This window comes from Cibotium barometz, chromosome 25 (assembly GCF_041138505.1).
Source record: "Cibotium barometz isolate CiBa-2024 chromosome 25, ASM4113850v1, whole genome shotgun sequence".
Lineage (NCBI taxonomy): Eukaryota > Viridiplantae > Streptophyta > Polypodiopsida > Cyatheales > Cibotiaceae > Cibotium > Cibotium barometz.
Window position 1 is genome coordinate 26232137 of NC_141070.1, and position 17996 is coordinate 26250132.

At 44.3% G+C, this 17996-nt stretch overlaps 1 protein-coding gene across 5 annotated transcripts in view; it reads right to left on the minus strand.

The window, feature by feature from the left end:
• LOC147624411 (putative DEAD-box ATP-dependent RNA helicase 29) overlaps nt 1–17996 on the minus strand; it is a 54045-nt gene that overhangs the window by 14627 nt on the left and 21422 nt on the right. For 2 of the 5 annotated variants that reach the window (XM_086819398.1, XM_086819400.1), the window contains 2 exons: nt 2395–2476; nt 2170–2226 (listed from right to left, as the gene is read on the minus strand). In XM_086819398.1, the coding sequence (XP_086675524.1) occupies nt 2170–2226; nt 2395–2476 (139 nt within the window). Of the gene's footprint in view, nt 1–1955; nt 1994–2169; nt 2227–2394; nt 2480–17996 lie in introns of those variants that run through there. The other 3 variants (XM_086819396.1, XM_086819399.1, XM_086819401.1) reach the window with 2 other exon arrangements.

Below are 17996 nucleotides of genomic sequence, written 5' to 3' on the forward strand. Positions count from 1 at the left end.
AATACTTAAGGCAGCCAAGGACACTTTTGGCAAAGAAAAGGAAAAGCATAGCTAAAAAAGGATAGCCAACTTTATCTTATTAAGGGGAAGGCTGAATCGTGAAAAGCATGAGGAGGGGCTGTCCTTTATAAAAGCATGCCCATAAGAGCACAGGCCAGCTGCAGCAAAAACTCTCTCTACAGAATCTGGTCATACGGTTACTATCTCTTCTCTCTCCTCTCCTCTGTTTTGGAGCTCGTCGCCTACAGGCTGGCCAACAGCTGTGCGCTTCTGCTTTTCGCTAGTCGCCTACAAGTCGGCATCAGCAGCGTGTACTCTCTCTCTCTTTACTGGCTGCTGCAGAGGTGCTGACCGTACAGCAGCACCCTTCGCAAGGAGCTGGCCATAAAGCAGTCGTCTTCATCTCTCATCTTCTGCCTTTGTACAGACTGAATGTTCACGCCAACCGACAACAATAAGGATTGTTTGGGACAGATTTGAAGACAGTCTTTTGGACTGTTCGGGACTAATTTGAGGCTTTGATGTGATCTGGCTTTCGAATACAGCATGGCCAGAGTCCCATTTATGCTATGTGAAAAGCTGACGAGTATACATGGAAAATTTGGTGCTGCCAACACCCTTGCCTTGGATTCTTGTAAAGCTTCTATGTAATAAAGAAGTTCCTCTAGGGGGCAGGCCGTTCCCGCTCAGTGTGCTGTCTATTTATTTCTTGTGGCTTCCTTCTATATACTCTGTTTGCATATTTGAAGTGTCTGTCTTCTGTTCTAGGTCCCCCATCGGTTACACTAATGCTACCATTGACAGGTACAAAGCAAGACTGGTTGCCAAAGGCTATGCCCAACAGAAAGGTATAGATTATGATGAGACATTTGCCCCGACTTCTAGGTTATCCACTATTAGATGTGTTGTTGCAGTGGTTGTCCATCATCGATGGAAAGTGCATCAGTTGGACATCAAGACAACTTTTTTACATAGGGACTTGCAGAAAGACGTTTATGTGAGTCATCCCATTGGTTTGTGATGCCTCGCCATAAAGCTAAAGTGTGTAAGCTCAGGAAAATACTTTATGGTCTCAGACAAGCTCCTAGAGCTTGGTATGAGAAAATACATTCTTATTTGGGCAGCTAGGGCTTCCGGAATAGTCCAACAGAAAGCACACTCTATGTAAAAGAGCATCATAGGATTTTACTTGTGCTCATTGTTTATGTGGATGACATGTTGCTGATTAGAAATGATGAGAATTCAATTTCACCTTTCAAAGCTGAATTACGGGCATCATTTGAGATGTCAGACTTGGGTCTATTGCACTATTATCTAGGCATCAACTGGCAGGTGACTATGATATAGGGCAATCTACCAATGGGAATTGGCAGCTCATGCATATCTTGGTTGAGCAAGAAACAACCCACAATTGCCACATCTACCTATGAAGCTAAGTACAGGGTAGCTTTCACCCTACTACGGTAGACTATGTATGGCTGAGGAGATTACTTGGAGATCTTTGTGAGTGTCAGCAATCACCCACCATCATACTCACTAACAGTCAAAGTGCTATGGCCGTGGCACGGAATCCAGTTTTCCATGCTCGTATATCAAGAATGAGACAAGAAAGAAGCTGAAGAAGTTTCAGAAAGAAGCAAGGAGAAGAGTTTACATCAAGTGAATTCAATGGCTACTCCAAGGAGCATGGGATCAAGAGAGACCATTGCTCATAGTCCCCAAACGAAGACCACCAAGATGTATATTAAGGAGTGCCACTACAAACACGATCAACAACAACCAGTTGTCAAAGATCACTGAATTGGATCACAGACACAACCCTGTAAAATAATATTCTTCGGAAGTATAAAATCATATTCTTTGGGAGTATGTGTACACATTTTATATCACGGCTCACAGCAATACATCATACAAAAGATACACTGAACTCAACATAGACCACAGGTGTCCAGCATCATTGACCGCAATAATTAGCATGCTACCATGTTCCATGCTGAAGAGGTAGACAATGTACATATGCTTTCATGGGAGAATCCAGCTTTGTAGCAACTTAAAAGAACGGAATTTCTTTTCTCCATGACTACTCAAACTAAGACCTAATACAGATTAAATACAGAATGAAAGCATCCCTCTTACTTTCAAAAGGTGTACAAGAACAGAAAAACCGACCTTTCCAGTAACTGTTATCTTCTCTCCATGATGCAGCTTCACAAATTTTTTGTGTTTCTGATACACAAACAAAAGACCAAAAAACAACAACAATCAAGACCTTTCAAAGGTCACAAAAGCTTGACTTTGATGCTAACAAGAATAGCCATACAAAAACCATTCTGCTAGCATTGACATGGAAATTAAGCTTTCAATCTCTAAGACCGACCATAACCACAAACACACCTTGTCCCAGTGATAGACAGCTTTTTGCTTTTGAGTGGTTTCTTGGTCATCCGGCAGCAGATCCAAAACTTCCGTGTCAATTCTGCTACAAAAGAAAGAAAACAAATTTACTTAAAATATCCACCAAAAAAGCAGTCACTTCTCTACTAGCCTACATGTTCAATAGAGCCCTTTGTGAAGATTTTCCACCCTCTTGGTCCGCTAACACCATTAGCCCCATCCTCAAAGCCAAAGATCCATTTGATCCTAATATTTACAGCACAATCATGGTTGGCCACACATTGGCCAAACTCTATGGATCGGTGCTAGAGGCGAAGCTCAGTTCATTCGTAGAGAGACAAGGATGCAAAGCCTCATGACAAGCAGGCTTTCGGACGAGCTATATATATACCTAGATGAGTCCAGGAACATGCCCGAATTCACCTTATAAGAAAGTGTAATTTCAAAAGAGCTACTCTACCCTTGACCACATCTTGACCCTTCGTTCCATCATTGAGGTGGGTAGAGCATGATATCAGAGGATTTACTACCACTTTGTGGATTTCAACAAAGATTTTGATACTCTACCCCAAGCCCGACTCCTACAGTGTCTACAGAAGTTAGGAGTCGCATCTAACATGGTTTGGAGCATCATTGCCCTCTATGAGTCTAGCACCGGACGAGTGAGAGCCCTAGAAGGTAGATTCCAAGAGATTTCCAACACTATTGGGGTGAAACAAGCTTGCCCTTTATCACCCACTCTTTTTGGCCTCTACATTGATGAGATCTCGAACTTCATTGATAGATTAGGCGGGAGTGGTCCCACACTGGCATGCATATCCCACTGCTACTTTATGGAGATGACGTCGTCCTCCTTTCAAATTCAGCACAGGGGCTTCAGAAACATTTGGAGGCCTTACAAGATTTTTATACTCAGCGGGACCACGTTGTTAACCTTAGTGATTTCAAGGCCATGTCTAAAATACCCCCGCCCCTTCACATCCAAACTGAGCTTCACATACAAAGGGGATCAAGTGGAGATTGTCTCATCCTATGTCTACCTTGGTGTCACTTTCAGTGGCCCACGCTTCGCAACACATGCCAAAGTGACAGGGGGACATGCAGCCTTGAGCTTACTTGGCCAGCAGTGCTCCCAGGAACATTTTCAAGAGCCTAGGACAAAGGGTTGGCTTTTTGACACCGTCGTCACACCAGCCTTGATGTATGGCGCAACCTTCTAGGGGCCAGATTTATCCGATGAGGATTGGCAATGACTTGAGAGGTTCCGGGTCATGATGGTCTCCCGTATGATGCGTAACAAAATAGGGCCTCCATATTCCAGCGTGCTCGACGCCCCCAACCCCCCAGACGTCAGCCAGACTCCATCAACTCCAGATCCCTAGCATGCTCCATCGCCATTGAGCTACCTTTCCACGTGACATATCTGAGGGAGATCTCTCAATCATACTCATTAGCTCCATGCTCAATATTTTGGACAATGGTATACTATCTATTGGGGGCTGATGCTCCTTTCATTGTTCATGTTTCATGCTCTTTGGATTCCATGATGAGATTTCCAAGGACACTTTTGTATCACGCCAATGAGATAGTTTTGATTTGTTCTATTTTATTATCCGTTCCATAATGAGATATGCCATGGACATTATTGTATAACTTTGGTCTCATAGCCCCATTGGGTCTTTAGTAGACACCTAATCTCTCTCTCTCTCTCTCTCTCTCTCTGCCCCAGCTGCACCTGCGCCTCCTTTCTCTCTCTTCGCTGCCCCAACTGCAATTGCGCCTCCTCTCTCTCTCTTCACTGCCCCAGCTTTCCCCCTCTGCAGGTCATAGACCCATTGGATCTTTTGAAGACATTAATATTACTCTCTCTCTCTCTCTCTCTCTCTCTCTCTCTCTCTCTCTCTCATAGGTCGAGTTCGGCCTCCAGTAGACGTTAATACAGCTTTCTTTCTTTCTTTCCTTCTCTCTCTAACCCAGCTGTACCTGGGGCAGAGAGAGAAAGCCGACGCTGCTGCAGCTGGGGCAGCAAAGAGAGAGAAAGGCGACGCAGCTGCAGCTAGGGCAGCAAAGAGAAAGAAAGCCAATGCAACTGAAGCTGGGGCAGCAAAGAGAGAGAAAGGAAGCGCAGTTGAGAAAGTCGGCGCAGTTGCAGCTGGAGCAGCAAAGAGAGAGAAAGTGCAGCTTCCTTTCTCTCTCTTCGCTGTCTCAGCTGCAGCTGCGCTGGCTTTCTCTCTCTTCGCTACCCCAGCTGCAGCTACGCTGGCTTTCTTTCTCTTCGCTGCCCCAGCTGCAGCTGCGCCAGCTTTCTCTCCCTGCGCCCCCTTTTCCCTGTCCGCCCGCTACGCCGGCTTTCTCTCCCTTCGCTGCCCCAGCTACAGCTGCGCTGGCTTTCACTCCCTGCGCCCCCTTTCCCCCAGCACCCACTGCCCCAGCTCTCTCTCCCTGTGCCCCCTTTTCCCTACCCACCCGCCCGCTGTGCAGGCTTTCACTCCCTACGCCCCCTTTTCCTCCACCCGCTCAGGTCCCTAAGGCAGCAACATAATCTTATCTGCTGCTCCCTCTTGTCGCCTATACCTACCTCCCCACTTGTAGCTGGCCACCTATGGGGGCCACCTGGCACCAACTGAGGACCAGAATCAATACTAGAAGGGGAAACCCTTCAGTCCAACATGAACAGCTCGCCGGCAACAAGGACTAGAGGTGAGAAGGAGAGGAAATACAGCTCGATTTGGGCGAGCACGCACAAGATCGGCGACCCCCATATCAAAACATGCCTGACCACTATGAGAGAAGTACGGAAAATGCAGGATACAGACATTGAGCACCTACAAAAGAAGCTCGGGGAGAACAAGGACAGTGATGACCTTATGCGTGGGTTGCATGCCTCCATGCAAGAGGAGATGGATAGGTGGAAGGCAGACATGTTGGTATACATGGCAACTCAGCTAAGCAAGATGCAGAAGGAAATGGTCCAAATGTTGGACGCAAAAACTAGCCACCATACCTCAGTAATCACGGAGCTAGAGGCCCCAATCGACACCCTTAAAGTGGAAAACGAGACCTTCAGGGCACGTACTCAATTCGAAGACGGAGAAATTCAGCTATCCCTCAATGATGAACTGAATACACTTAGAGAGAAAATGAAGACCCTCCAGCAACAAGAGGAGAAGAAGGCAAACCAGGCAACCACATGGGCCGAGATGATTAAGAAGACATGGAAACAAGTGGAAGAATAGGCAGCTGGATTGAGGTTGCCAAGAAGCAACAGACCCCACCATCATCCCCAAATATCATCAATGACACACTCGAAGAGGAGAAAAGAAGGAAGATTAGGGCACTGAATGTGAGAGTGGTGGGATTGAATGGAATAGGGAATAAGTAATGTGGTCCGAGAGTGGATAATGTGGAAAGACGAGAGTTCGTTATAGAAACTGTATTTTGTGACTGTTTGTAAATGACTGTTTTATGTCAAGAATGCTGGGGAAGCATTTTGACCGTCTTGAGGATTAAGGTCATGAAGACCGAACTGATAAAGTTGCAACTGCTGACGGAGAGTCAATGGAGGACGTCTCGCGTAACAAGGTCGGCCCAGGTCTTAACCAGCCTCGGTTCGATTTAAATGGTGAGCTTCCGGTACGGTGGATTAGGGACCAAGGAAACGGCCTATGAGTGAAGCGCTAGGTCACCTGCGAAGGATCCTAGAGGATGCTAACAAGTGCTCGGGCTCTGGGTCGCCGAAGATACCCACACGTGCGTCGAGGAAGATATTGGAACAAGGAGTAAGAGTTGTTTTCTGAAACCGGGCATGGATCTGGTTGATTGACCTTGCTGGTCCTCAACGGATGAGTCCATGGCTCTTTTATATGGATCTGTGGGTTGATCTTGCTGATCTTCCACGGAGATTCCATTCTGTTATATGAATATATTGCCGGTTACTATGAGCTAGGAACTATGGAAAAGGCCCCTGAGTGAACAGGTGGAGCGTTCTGGTTACCAATGATGCCATAAGTACACCGATGAATGAATGACGAGAAATAAGGATTCAACCAGAGACTTTGAGGATTGTCATCAGAGCGACATAATGGTTTCATTAAAGGATTGTTTGAAAGATAGTTGATGCTGAGAAAAAGGCAATTTCATATTGGGTATGTAAGTGGTGTGACTAGTTTTATGTTTGTATGAACTTCCGGCTAGGGAGCCTAGGAACTCTTTTTCCTGGTACCCGGGACAAAACCTAATCAAATTCCTAATTGGATCTTATCACTACAGTGGTTGGGAGGTTGGCTAACACATGGGACTGGATGGGGTTAGGCTGGACTGATGGATCCGTAAATCGAGATTTAATTTCTATTACTACGATAGATGAAGTAAATCCCGGATAGTAATTGTTCTATGGATAGGAATCAACGGCTGTGCCTCTTGATGGAGAAAAAAGTGTTGATCCCAATGATCCAAGTGTAAGTTTCTTCCTTGATCTGACCAAGTACCGTTAGAGGTGCAGTCGGATCAGTTTGATCAGTAATGATCTTAACTACGTTAGAGTAAAGAGTTATCCTGGTGGAATCGCCCGTGCTTTCCGGATAAGGGAAGTTTTTCCGGGTTCGGTTTTGGAAAAACCGACGGATTAGTCTCTTGTCCGGATATCCGTGGACGAGGCCGCGAGTGTGAGACCCTGACCCGCGCAAGATGTGTTACTTCCGCTGCTAGCACCCCGAATCCGTTGCGCGGTGGGAACAGGGATCTTATAGTTGGTATCAGAGCGAATTGGTTAATGAGGATCAACCGAGAAGCCAAATATGTCAAAAATTTATCAAGAAGCACAAAAAGGTTGTAATTGTGTGATATAATTCATACAAATAGATATTCAAACTGAAAATTTGTAAGTTAGCAATTGGGTCTTCAAATGGAAGTACCGCAATTGTATGGAACCCTGACTTGCTTGAGACCTAGACATGATGGTATTTACCTTATAGTTCCAAGTATCATGACTACCCGTATATACCGAGGGTATAACTGCAGCTCTTTACCGACAGTATATACAAGTAAATCAAAGACTTGAAATTCTAAGCATTAATGCTATCCAGTTGATGAATTTGAATGTGGTTGATATGATTTTTAATTCTGTTTGAGAACTGATGAATTGATTTGGATTCTGATTGAAAAATGATGATCCCTGAAAATTGGTTGTGAAATGTAATAAGCTGAGCGAAACCACAATGAGGATAAATGGGACGAGTCCCTGTGATGATATTCATAACTGGAATGATGTTAATGATTTCAGTAAATCGTTATGAGATTAGTGGATTGTGCTGTCAAATTGCTGTTGTTAACACTTGACACGGTAGATCAAGTTAAGGGATGACAAATTAAGATCTTACTTAACTGAAATTTCCGTGGAGGAAAGTTTAGAAAGAAATTTTTCGGTCTAATGGACTATTATCGTGTTAAAGATATGAATGATATGATCTGAATGAATTGTTATTTAATGATGAATTCTATATAAGGGATATTTATCCCAGTATTCTGTTGGATTGACCAGAATATAAGGAACCCCAGAATAAATTGGATCTTAAGAAAATGAGTTATCCTCTATTTTGGCGAGATGAGGATATCTCGCACTTTTTTAAGTGGGGTAGAATGTAAGATTTCAGCAACCTACGAGGGATTTCATCCACTCAGGGCCCGTCTATACCCTCACTTCATGAGCCTCACGCGCCCAGAGATGTCTCTCAGTGGACACTTTAGTTGCTTCCCAGGTTTCCCATGTTTCCCATGTTACTCTTGATCTCTACATCTATAGATCTTTAGATCTTTTCTCACTTTTTTCTTTTACACACCACTGACATTTGTACTTTATCTGACCAGATTACTATAACTTTTGGTCTCATAGGTCATTTTGGCCTTTCGAAGATCTTGATACAGATTTCATTTTTCATTTTCATTTTCTCTCTTTGTATCACCCCAGTGAGATATCTATGTTTATGTTTTCTTTCTGTTTTATTTTCCATTCCATGATGAGATATGCCATGGACATTATTGTATCACTTTGGTCTCATAGGCCCATTGGGTCTTTAGTAGACGCTTAATATATCTTTCTTTCTCTCTCTCGTGATAACGTTTGATGATTACAGATGCCAAGGCATGCACTTACTAGAGCTCAGACATCACAAGAATGCATTACAGAGACACCATACCAAGAGGCACACCCGACATCATACTCCAAGAGGGCCATTATAGATTTCTTCATTCGTCGTGCATCCACATGAGAGCCACTGCCCACACTAGTTGTCTAGAAAAAGGTCCTCAATGGTAGATCTCAATCAATTTTGCAGGCTACACATCCTTGACCAAAAGCCCCATGAGCCTCCACCAAAGAGAGCCCACTGCCCACATTAGTTGTCTAGTCCTCCATCCCAAATAGGTCCTTAGTGGTAGATCTCAATTTATTCTGCACGCCACACATCCTCGACCCAAAGCACCATGAGCCTCCATGACACAGAGGCGGATCTAGGAGGTTCTTGCACGCTATGATATGCTTAGATCACAGAGACCAAATACTCGGCCGTCAGATCTGTATTGGCTAATGAGAGCATCATTATCAGTTGATCATGGCTAGTTCCTCCCGTACAATGTCACATGCTAACATCACATCTATGTACACTAGTGATAAGTCGTTTTTCCTTTTCTTTCAAATAATTTTTCCATGGCTCAATATATCCATGGAGTCATTGTATCACTAATGGTCACATAGACCCTTTGGGTCTTTTATATATATTAACCTCTCTCTCTCTCTCTCTCTCTCTCAACAGCCATGTATGGTGAAGCTTTTTGGGAACCGGGGCTAGGGAAGGCTGCCCCGAGGAGCATAGAGGCTAGAAGTTATGATGATATCATGCATGATCAGAAGCAAGATGTCGGCACCACATAAGGTTCTACTTGTACAGGTAGAGTTTGGGGTAGCCCCCCTCGCCATAGATGCCCTCTTTCAAACCATCACCTATGTCCAGCATGTATACACTATTGATAGGGAGCGGGCTAGGTTGGTTGGATGGCCCTCCACCTCATCAGCACCATCGCCATCATTATCCTCACCAGCAAAGTACTCCAAGGTAGTCAACTGGTTTAATTCACACGGCCTCCAGATGAGCCGTCTCCCCCCTTTTTCAGTCTAGTAAGGACTCTCCATTCTTGGACCCCTCACGTCAAGAGATCAACCGAATCATCTGGTTGGACCTGCTGCAACTTAACATACATCAGACATGGGTGTCTCCTTCCTCCAAGCTTGGCACGAACAATCAGTTTTATAAGAACCACTATTTGAGAGTCATCAAGGGTGGTTTCATTGTAATTCCAAGATACGTACAGACATGCTACGTGTATTCTGATTGGCCAACTCAAGGTGTCTTCTCGCCACCTTAGAGTCGAAAATGCCAAGGTTGATGATACCTTGCACGAGGATCAAATATGCAGAGTATGCACCATAGGACATGTGGAAGATAAGGCACACAACATGCTTAGCTATCGGGCCTACAATGAGATATGGGGGAGATTCCACTGCCTCTTCCGTCAAGGTTTTGGTCCATTGCACAAGTGATACAGCTTGACAATCAAAAATGCCTAGGCATTTACTTACTAGAACTCGGACGTCATGAAGATGCATTACTTAGTTAACATACCGAGAGGTAGATCCGACAAGATACTTCCCAAAGAGTCATTACAAATTCTTCAATCGTTATGCATTCTCCACATCAAAAGTCCAGCCCCCACACTAGCGGTCCAGGGTCCTCCGCCCTAGAGGGGTCCCCAATGATAGAGCTTGATCTATTCTACCAGCTAGACGTCCCGAAACCAAAGCATGAAGACCCTCCACAAGAGGGATGCAAATATAACACGTTCTTCGATGCCATGACATGCTTCCATCACAAGGCCAAATATTTTCTCAGCCATCATATCTCGTTGTACCGCACGACATCCGACTTTTGAAAAACAACTTACCGCTTACTACTCGTATTTTCTACCCATGTTTTTTTCACTTTCCACCTAACAAATCCATCCCTGTGTGTGAAGAATTTGCATGATTGAATGGTGCCGAAATCATATCCATGTTTAACTGAATGCATTTGAAACAAAACTAGTGATGGAACCTGCTTGCCTTGAGCTAGAATTCTCTTAGAAAGACCACCTACTTGCATGGCCCACCTTGTCTGACACCACAGAAAGCCACAACGCCGCGTTGTCTTGGGAGACGTATACCCTATTTGGCCATCCACCCCTCGCACCATCCACAATAACCATTACCGCGATAAACAATTCTCTATCCATGATCGTCGGTATTGGAACGAAACCTACATCTTACAAGTTTATGTTTTATATATATGACGTTGCAGAGAGAGCAGACGCAAGACTATTCACACACACACACACATAGATATATATATGTGTGTGTGTGTGTGTGTGTGTGTGTGTGTGTGTGTGTGTGTGTGTGTGTACGCTTGTTGAGATAGCCTCTACATGACTGCCGAAAATTGCAACAAATAGACGACCAGGAGTACATGGCCTTCTTTGATTGCTTCTAGGCAATCAAATCCTTGGCCACTATACAAATCCTTGTATCATGATGTTTTGTTTGTGGGTTTTCACCTTGCAATGAGGTTTCCCACCGGTAATATAAGAATTACTTTAAAAAAAGCCTATGTGTATATAAAACATATATATACACACGTGTTGGGGGGGTGTGTGTGTGTGTGTGTGTAACGTGTATCTATCTATCTATGCATACATACATACATGCATACACACACACGTGTATGCGTGCCCATGCGTGTGCACGTATATATTTATGTGTATGTGTATGTATTGTCACATGCACTTTGCACAGGAGTGCTATGTGACACACTGGCTCTACATCACTACAACATTTGCACAGTAGGATTACCCTTTTTAGGAACATTTTGTCGTATGTCCTAATACGTACACACATACACACACATACATATACATATACGTATACGTATGCATATGCACACACACACACACACACACACACACACACACACACACACACACACATATATATATACATATTACATATATACATACGTACGTATATATATATATATATATATATATATGTATGTATGTCATGGGAGTGCTATGTCATACACTGACTCTACATCAATGTAACATTTTGTCGTATGTCGTGGGTCCCATAGTTGCCACGGGTTTTGTCGTATGTAACATTTTGTCGTATGTCGTGGGTCCCATAGTTGCCACGGGTTTTTTGAAACACGTTTCTGAAATGTTTCAAAAATGTTTCTTTCAAATACCCGACGCTTCAAAAACGTTCCATACAAGGGAGGGAGGGGAAGGGATGCAAAAAATATGTTGCCTTGCTTGCAAAACAATATTAAACATGCATCATTTACACATTAAAACATACATTCACACACACACACATGTATATATATGTACACACATATATATATAAATATATACATATATATACACGTGTCTTTGTGTGTGTGTATGTGTGTGTGTGTGTGTGTGTGTGTGTGTGTGTGTGTGTGTAAGCCTGCATAGTCCTTGCGTTGGGTAGTCCTCAGTCATCATTCATTATCATTGTACAAAGCTCTCCAAAGAAATACAAGCAAATAGTCCTGCTTGCAAGGCCCGCGCGCGGGGCGAGGGGGGGGGGGGCAATGGGTAATTGGGACCCAACTTGGTGTCAACTATCTAACTTTTCTCTCTCTACTCTCCTCTCTCAAAGTAAAGTGAATTGCATAAACTCACAGATTTAAAGGCAGCTTTGTTGTGTGTTATGATGGTTAACCTATTGCATGCTACATTGGTATCAAAGCTACAGATTGTGACCCAGCTTAGCTACCCAAAAGTGAGAGCATTCCATGGATGGTAAAACTGCCGTCGTCAAGAAAAACCATCCACGCCTCCACAATGTCAAGAGAGACTTCCTCAAAAGCTACAAAGAAGATATGGAAGGAGAGATCAACAAAGAGGACACCAACACCACAGAAACGCTTCCAAAGTTTAGTGAAGATTTCGCCAAAGCGATCTTGGAACAAAATAGATTATTGAGGCGACCAATTGAGGCTAAACAAGAAGTGAAAGCCAAAGAAAAATAAGCTAAAGAGGAGGCTGAAAAAGCCAAGGACATTGTTGAAAAGCCAAAAGAACTCTCAGAACTTGAAAGATTGTTCGTCATCATGGAGCAACAAAGGCAAAAGAAGAAGCCAAAAAGGCTTGATGATGATCGAAGGGCCGAGGACACCAAACGCATGGCTGAGAAGACCAAAGCCAGGCAAGCCAAACAGCCTGCAAACACCAACAAAGGCTTGATCGAGACGCTACGCAACTCCAAAACCAGTAGTTGATAGCATCCATGCAAACAAACATGCTGTGAATTCTCCCTACCTTACCACAACAAGGTCCGAGTTCCTCCACCACCCCAACCACCACTCTACAGTTATGTGTCACAATCCTCCAAAGATCTGTGTCATGCGAAAGGATTTCTTGGAGAATGATGGATTTACTCAAGTAAAAGTTGGTGACTTTAATGAGTGATTAGAGTTGGTGACTCTAAGTCAGTAAGAAGAGTTGGTGACTCTAACTATTGTAGTTATGCATTCATGCAAGGGTTGGTGACCCTAGTGTCTGCATAAACTCATGAAAGAGTTGGTGACTCTGTTCAGTGAGTATGTTAACTCATGGAAGGGTTGGTGATCTTGGTGAGTTAGCTGGGCTCATGCAAGGGCAATGGCTCTAGTGAGTACAACATTTGGATCCAACATGGATGGTGCCCACGGTCGCGACACTTTTGGTGTACGAGATGGCAAGTTGGGAGATTTAATCCAAATCATCGCGCACAAGCATTTTCCTGTGAAGTGCACTTGCATGTGTGACTTGTTTTTTTGCTATTGCATGGTATTTTGCCTATGAATGTCCACGGGCATCGTGGATGCCTGGACACCCCGTGGACACACGTGTGCAGACCTATTTGGGACTAAAAGGGTGAATTTTATGTGTTTTGCAGGTGGTAAGTGTGCACACTCAACCTTATTTAATTATTATTTATTTGTTTGCTAAAGTCTACGGTTGCAGGTTCACATTCTTTAAAGTTTGGGCAAACAAACTTATAATTTATAAGAGAGTTCACATCGAGCTAGACCATTTTAATGAACCGGGACCAATTTTGTTTGGGCGCCCAGGCATGGACCAGAAACCCACGAGTTGCTAAAAGTGACCTTGGGGGCTATTTTGCCAGACACAAGTTGCTTTTCTCGGTGCTTGGGGTGTGGAGCAAGGAAGGGCAGCCAAGAGAGCTAATCTACTCCTTCTCTAGGGAACATAGGGCTGTTGAACAACAAGGAAGAGACCTGTGTGGTGGCTAGCCGACTCCATCTACTATTGCCAGACAGCTGGCCAACTCATGGAACTGTGAATATGTGGCTGGTCCACGGTTGAAACATCAGCTACAGGGCTGGCCGCTGGCCGACAACGTTTCCTCTTTTCTCTAGTGCTAACTAGGATGTATACATGCTACAAGGGCCAGTCGAGTTGCATAATTTCTCCCTAAAGCTGGTCCACTTCTCTACTACTTCTCTTTTGGCTGGTTGTACTGAATTACAGCAAATCTCAGCCACATCTACTGTTGCCAGACAGCTGGCCAACTCATGGAACTGTGAATATGTGGATGGTCGACTGTTGAAACATCAGCTACAGGGCTGGTCGACAACATTTCCTCTTTTCTCTAGTGCTAACTGGGATGTATACAGGCTACAAGGGCCATTCGAGTTGCATAATTTCTCCCTAAAACTTCTCTTTTGGCTGGTTGTACTGAATTACAGCAAATCTCAGCCATACTTCATGGGTTTCTTTGAGATGGAGCAGACACAAGTTGTGCCAGGCTTCAACACAGCTTCATGGGATGCAAAACGATTGGTCTAAGTGTTGTTTTGGCCTGTTTGGAGCTGCTGAATTGCACAATCATGTGGACAGCTGTGAAACTAAGGAACAGTTGGTGACTGTTAAGCCTAGGTTGGTGACCAAGGGCTTGGTTTCATTGGACAACAGTTGGTGACTGCTTTGGCCCTAGTTGGTGACCGAGGCTTGGCTTTATTGTTAGAAATAATGTCCTGACATTATTATGGGCAGTGGCCAATGTATTAGGACCGGCCGGGCACTTTTTACTCACTTTAAGTGAGGTTTTTTCCCCGCGCCCAATAAGGCGCCCAACTTACCATTATGTGAAACGGGCACCAGTTAGGGTTATTATATGCCCTAAGTTTTGTAACAAACTTATCTTCATTATTTTGAGCTCCATCGTTTTGCTCCTTGCCTTCACACATTTTGCTTCTGTTTCTTCGCGTGCTCCACACCGTCTCTCACTCACAATTGGTATCAGAGCTGGTTATTGTTCCTGCTTCCGCCTTCCCTACTGCTGGTGAAGCACTTTCGTCGCGAAGAAACACCTCTATTGTGCTGGTCGCCTGCTTCTGGTGCTGAAAAACAGGTCGCCCTCCTTCTACAGACCTGGGCGACTGCTTTCTGTGTGTCTCGGGCACTGTTCTGGTAAAAAAAGCAGTGCTGGTCGTTTTTCTACAGGCCGTACAGCATCTGTGCAGCACGTGTGCCTGCTGGTTGCTGTTTTTCTGTTCGTACAGGTCTGTACGACCAGTTTTGCTGCTGTTTTCTGATCGTACAGCAGCCGTACAGCTGTCGTACAGCTCTATTTGCTGTTTTCTGTCCGTACAGTTCTGTACAGCACCTGCTGGTTGCTGTTTGCTGTCCGTACAGCCTTCCGTACAGCATTGTACCGTCTTCTGCATCAGTTCGTACCCAGCAATCTGCAGCAGCAACTCGGGTGAGTCTACCTGCTGTATTTTGGAGCTTAACTGTGAATTTTGTCAGCAAATCAAGTCCGAAATTTGGGGCTTTTGCTGTTTTTATGTTGCTGCACAATCTGTGACAGCTCCCACAGGTTTTTTGTGGGAATCAGAGAAATTTGAGCTACCAGAAATTTGGGGCTTTTGTTGCTGTGCTGTCTATCTGTGTGAAACAGACAGTCTCGAGCAATATTTGTGGACTCTTGTGCAGTCAGTCTCTTTTGCAGGTTACAGTTTGCTCTCATGGCACAGAACACTGCTGATGTGTTTGGGTTTTTAGCCCAGGAAGATAAGTTGGATGGAACCAACTATTCCCTGTGGAGCTTTATGCTCAGGAATCTGCTAGTTGCAAAGAATTTGTGGAATTATGTAAGTGGAGCTGAGGCAAGGCCTATGCAGGTGGCCCCAGCTACCCCTCCACAACATGGCAGGCAGCAGGTTGTACCACCAGTTCCTCAGGCACCTACACAGGAACAAACTAGGTGGGATTCCAGGGATGCTCAGGCACTCTCTTTGATTGCACTTTCAGTTAAGAGGTCCATTATTCCGCATATCCGTTCATGCAGGACATCTCAGGCTGCATGGGATACTTTGGAGCACATGTATCAGGCTCGCAATGAGGCTAGAGTTGCCTTTTTGAAGCGGGAACTATCACACTTGTGCATGGATGAGGGTGATTCTATGCAGGATCATCTTACGAAGATTCAGGATTTGAGAGAACAGCTCTTGAATATTGATGAAATCATTTCTGATGCTGAGATGGTCACCACTACACTTAACTCTTTACCGAGCTCTTATTTGGGTTTTCATACATCTCTTCACTTGTCCATGAGGGGTAATCCAGTCCCTTTATCCTTTCAGGATTTGGTTGGACTTTTGCTGCAGGAAGAGCAGACTCGGAAAAATGTCATGCAAAGAGGTGGTTAGCAAGCATTATTTGCCAAGAACAAGGGCAAAGGAAAATCTGGTGCATATAAGCCTAAGTCAGAATCAGGACAGCCATCTAGTAAAGAGAAGGATGATGCACAGAAACCTAAAAAGAAGGGTAAGTGCCATTACTGCAAGAAGCCAGGTCACTATATTCATGAATGTCATAAGAGGATAGCCAAGGAAAAGAAGAAAGAGTCTGGTAATTCAGTTGAAGACTCTTCAGATGTGGATAACAAGAAAGATGATGCCACAGTCAATCTTGTGGAAGAGGATTGGTGCTTCTTTACTTGCAGCTATGATCCCTCAAATCAGGTTCATTCACTCAGTGTGAGTGAAAGTGGTGATGTATGGTTCTTTGACAGTGGTGCCTCAAGGCACATCACGTCCAGAAAGGATTTGTTTGGCAAGATGGTACCTTCTTCATGTGGCAGAAAGGTTACGTGTGCAAATAATGCTTCTTATCCAGTTCAGGGCACAGGGGATGTTATGCTTACAGCCATTAATGGCTCCGAATTTCTCCTTCAGGATGTATTGTATGTGCCTGGGATAAAGAAGAATCTTCTCTCATTGTCTTCTTTTGCAAAGAGAGGGCTGGTTGTTTCCTTTGAGGATACTAAATGTATGGTCCGTGACAGGGAAAGTGACTTTGCTTTGGTTGCTACAGGGACCTTATGTCGTGGTTTGTACCGTCTTGATCCTTATGAGAGGCACAGTGCATGTGTTGTTTCTACCTCTACATCTGCTATGCAGGATGCAGAGTTGTGGCATGCCAGGTTTGGGCATGTAAATTATGGCAGTCTCATGGCACTTCAGAAGCTGAAAATGGTAGATGCCCTACCTAATTTAGAGACTCCTCCCAGACATGTGTGTGAGGGATGTATTTTGGGAAAGATGCATCGTCAGGCTTTCAAAAAGGATAGAGTTGTTAGAGCTGTCCGCAAATTGCAGCTCATTCACAGTGATGTATGTGGTCCAATGAGGACACAATCCTTGGGAGGTCATTGGTATTTTGTTACTTTTATTGATGACTTTTCCAGATATGCCTGGGTGTATGCTTTGAAGAACAAATCTGATGTCTTTATGCATTTCCGACATTATGTCAACATGGTTGAAAATGCAACAGGACAAAAAGTGCAGACTCTCAGAACTGACAGAGGGGGGGAATACTTATCTAAAGTATTTGATGCTTTTTGTTTAGAGAAGGGCATAGTACACCAGTGTACTACACCATATACACCTCAGCAGAATGGTGTGGCCGAACGAAAGAATAGGTCACTCATGGAGATGGCCAGGTGTATGCTGAAAGCAAAGGGATTGCCACATAAGTTTTGGGTGGAAGCTCTTATGTGTGCCACTCATGTGTTGAACAGGTGCCCTACAAAGGCACTCAAATCTGTTACACCCTATGAAGCTTGGTTTGATCGGAAACCTAGTGTTGATTATTTTCGTGTGTTTGGTTGCTTGGCTTATGCACATGTACCACAGGAGCTTCGTGGGAAGCTTGATGATAAAGCCATAAAGTGCATATTTGTTGGCTACAGCAGTCAAAGTAAAGGGTACCGTCTCTATAATCCTGTCACACGGAGGATTTTTGTGAGCAGAGATGTTGTTTTTGCAGAGAATTCAGCACAACCCATTGCTGAATTTAAATTTCAGCAACCTCAGGAGTCTTTTGATGTATTTGAAGGGTTGATACCCATTGGCATAGGAACCACAGCTGATATACCGGCTGAATTTCAGAATTTGCAGCCACCACCTCGGGTGTTTGATGCT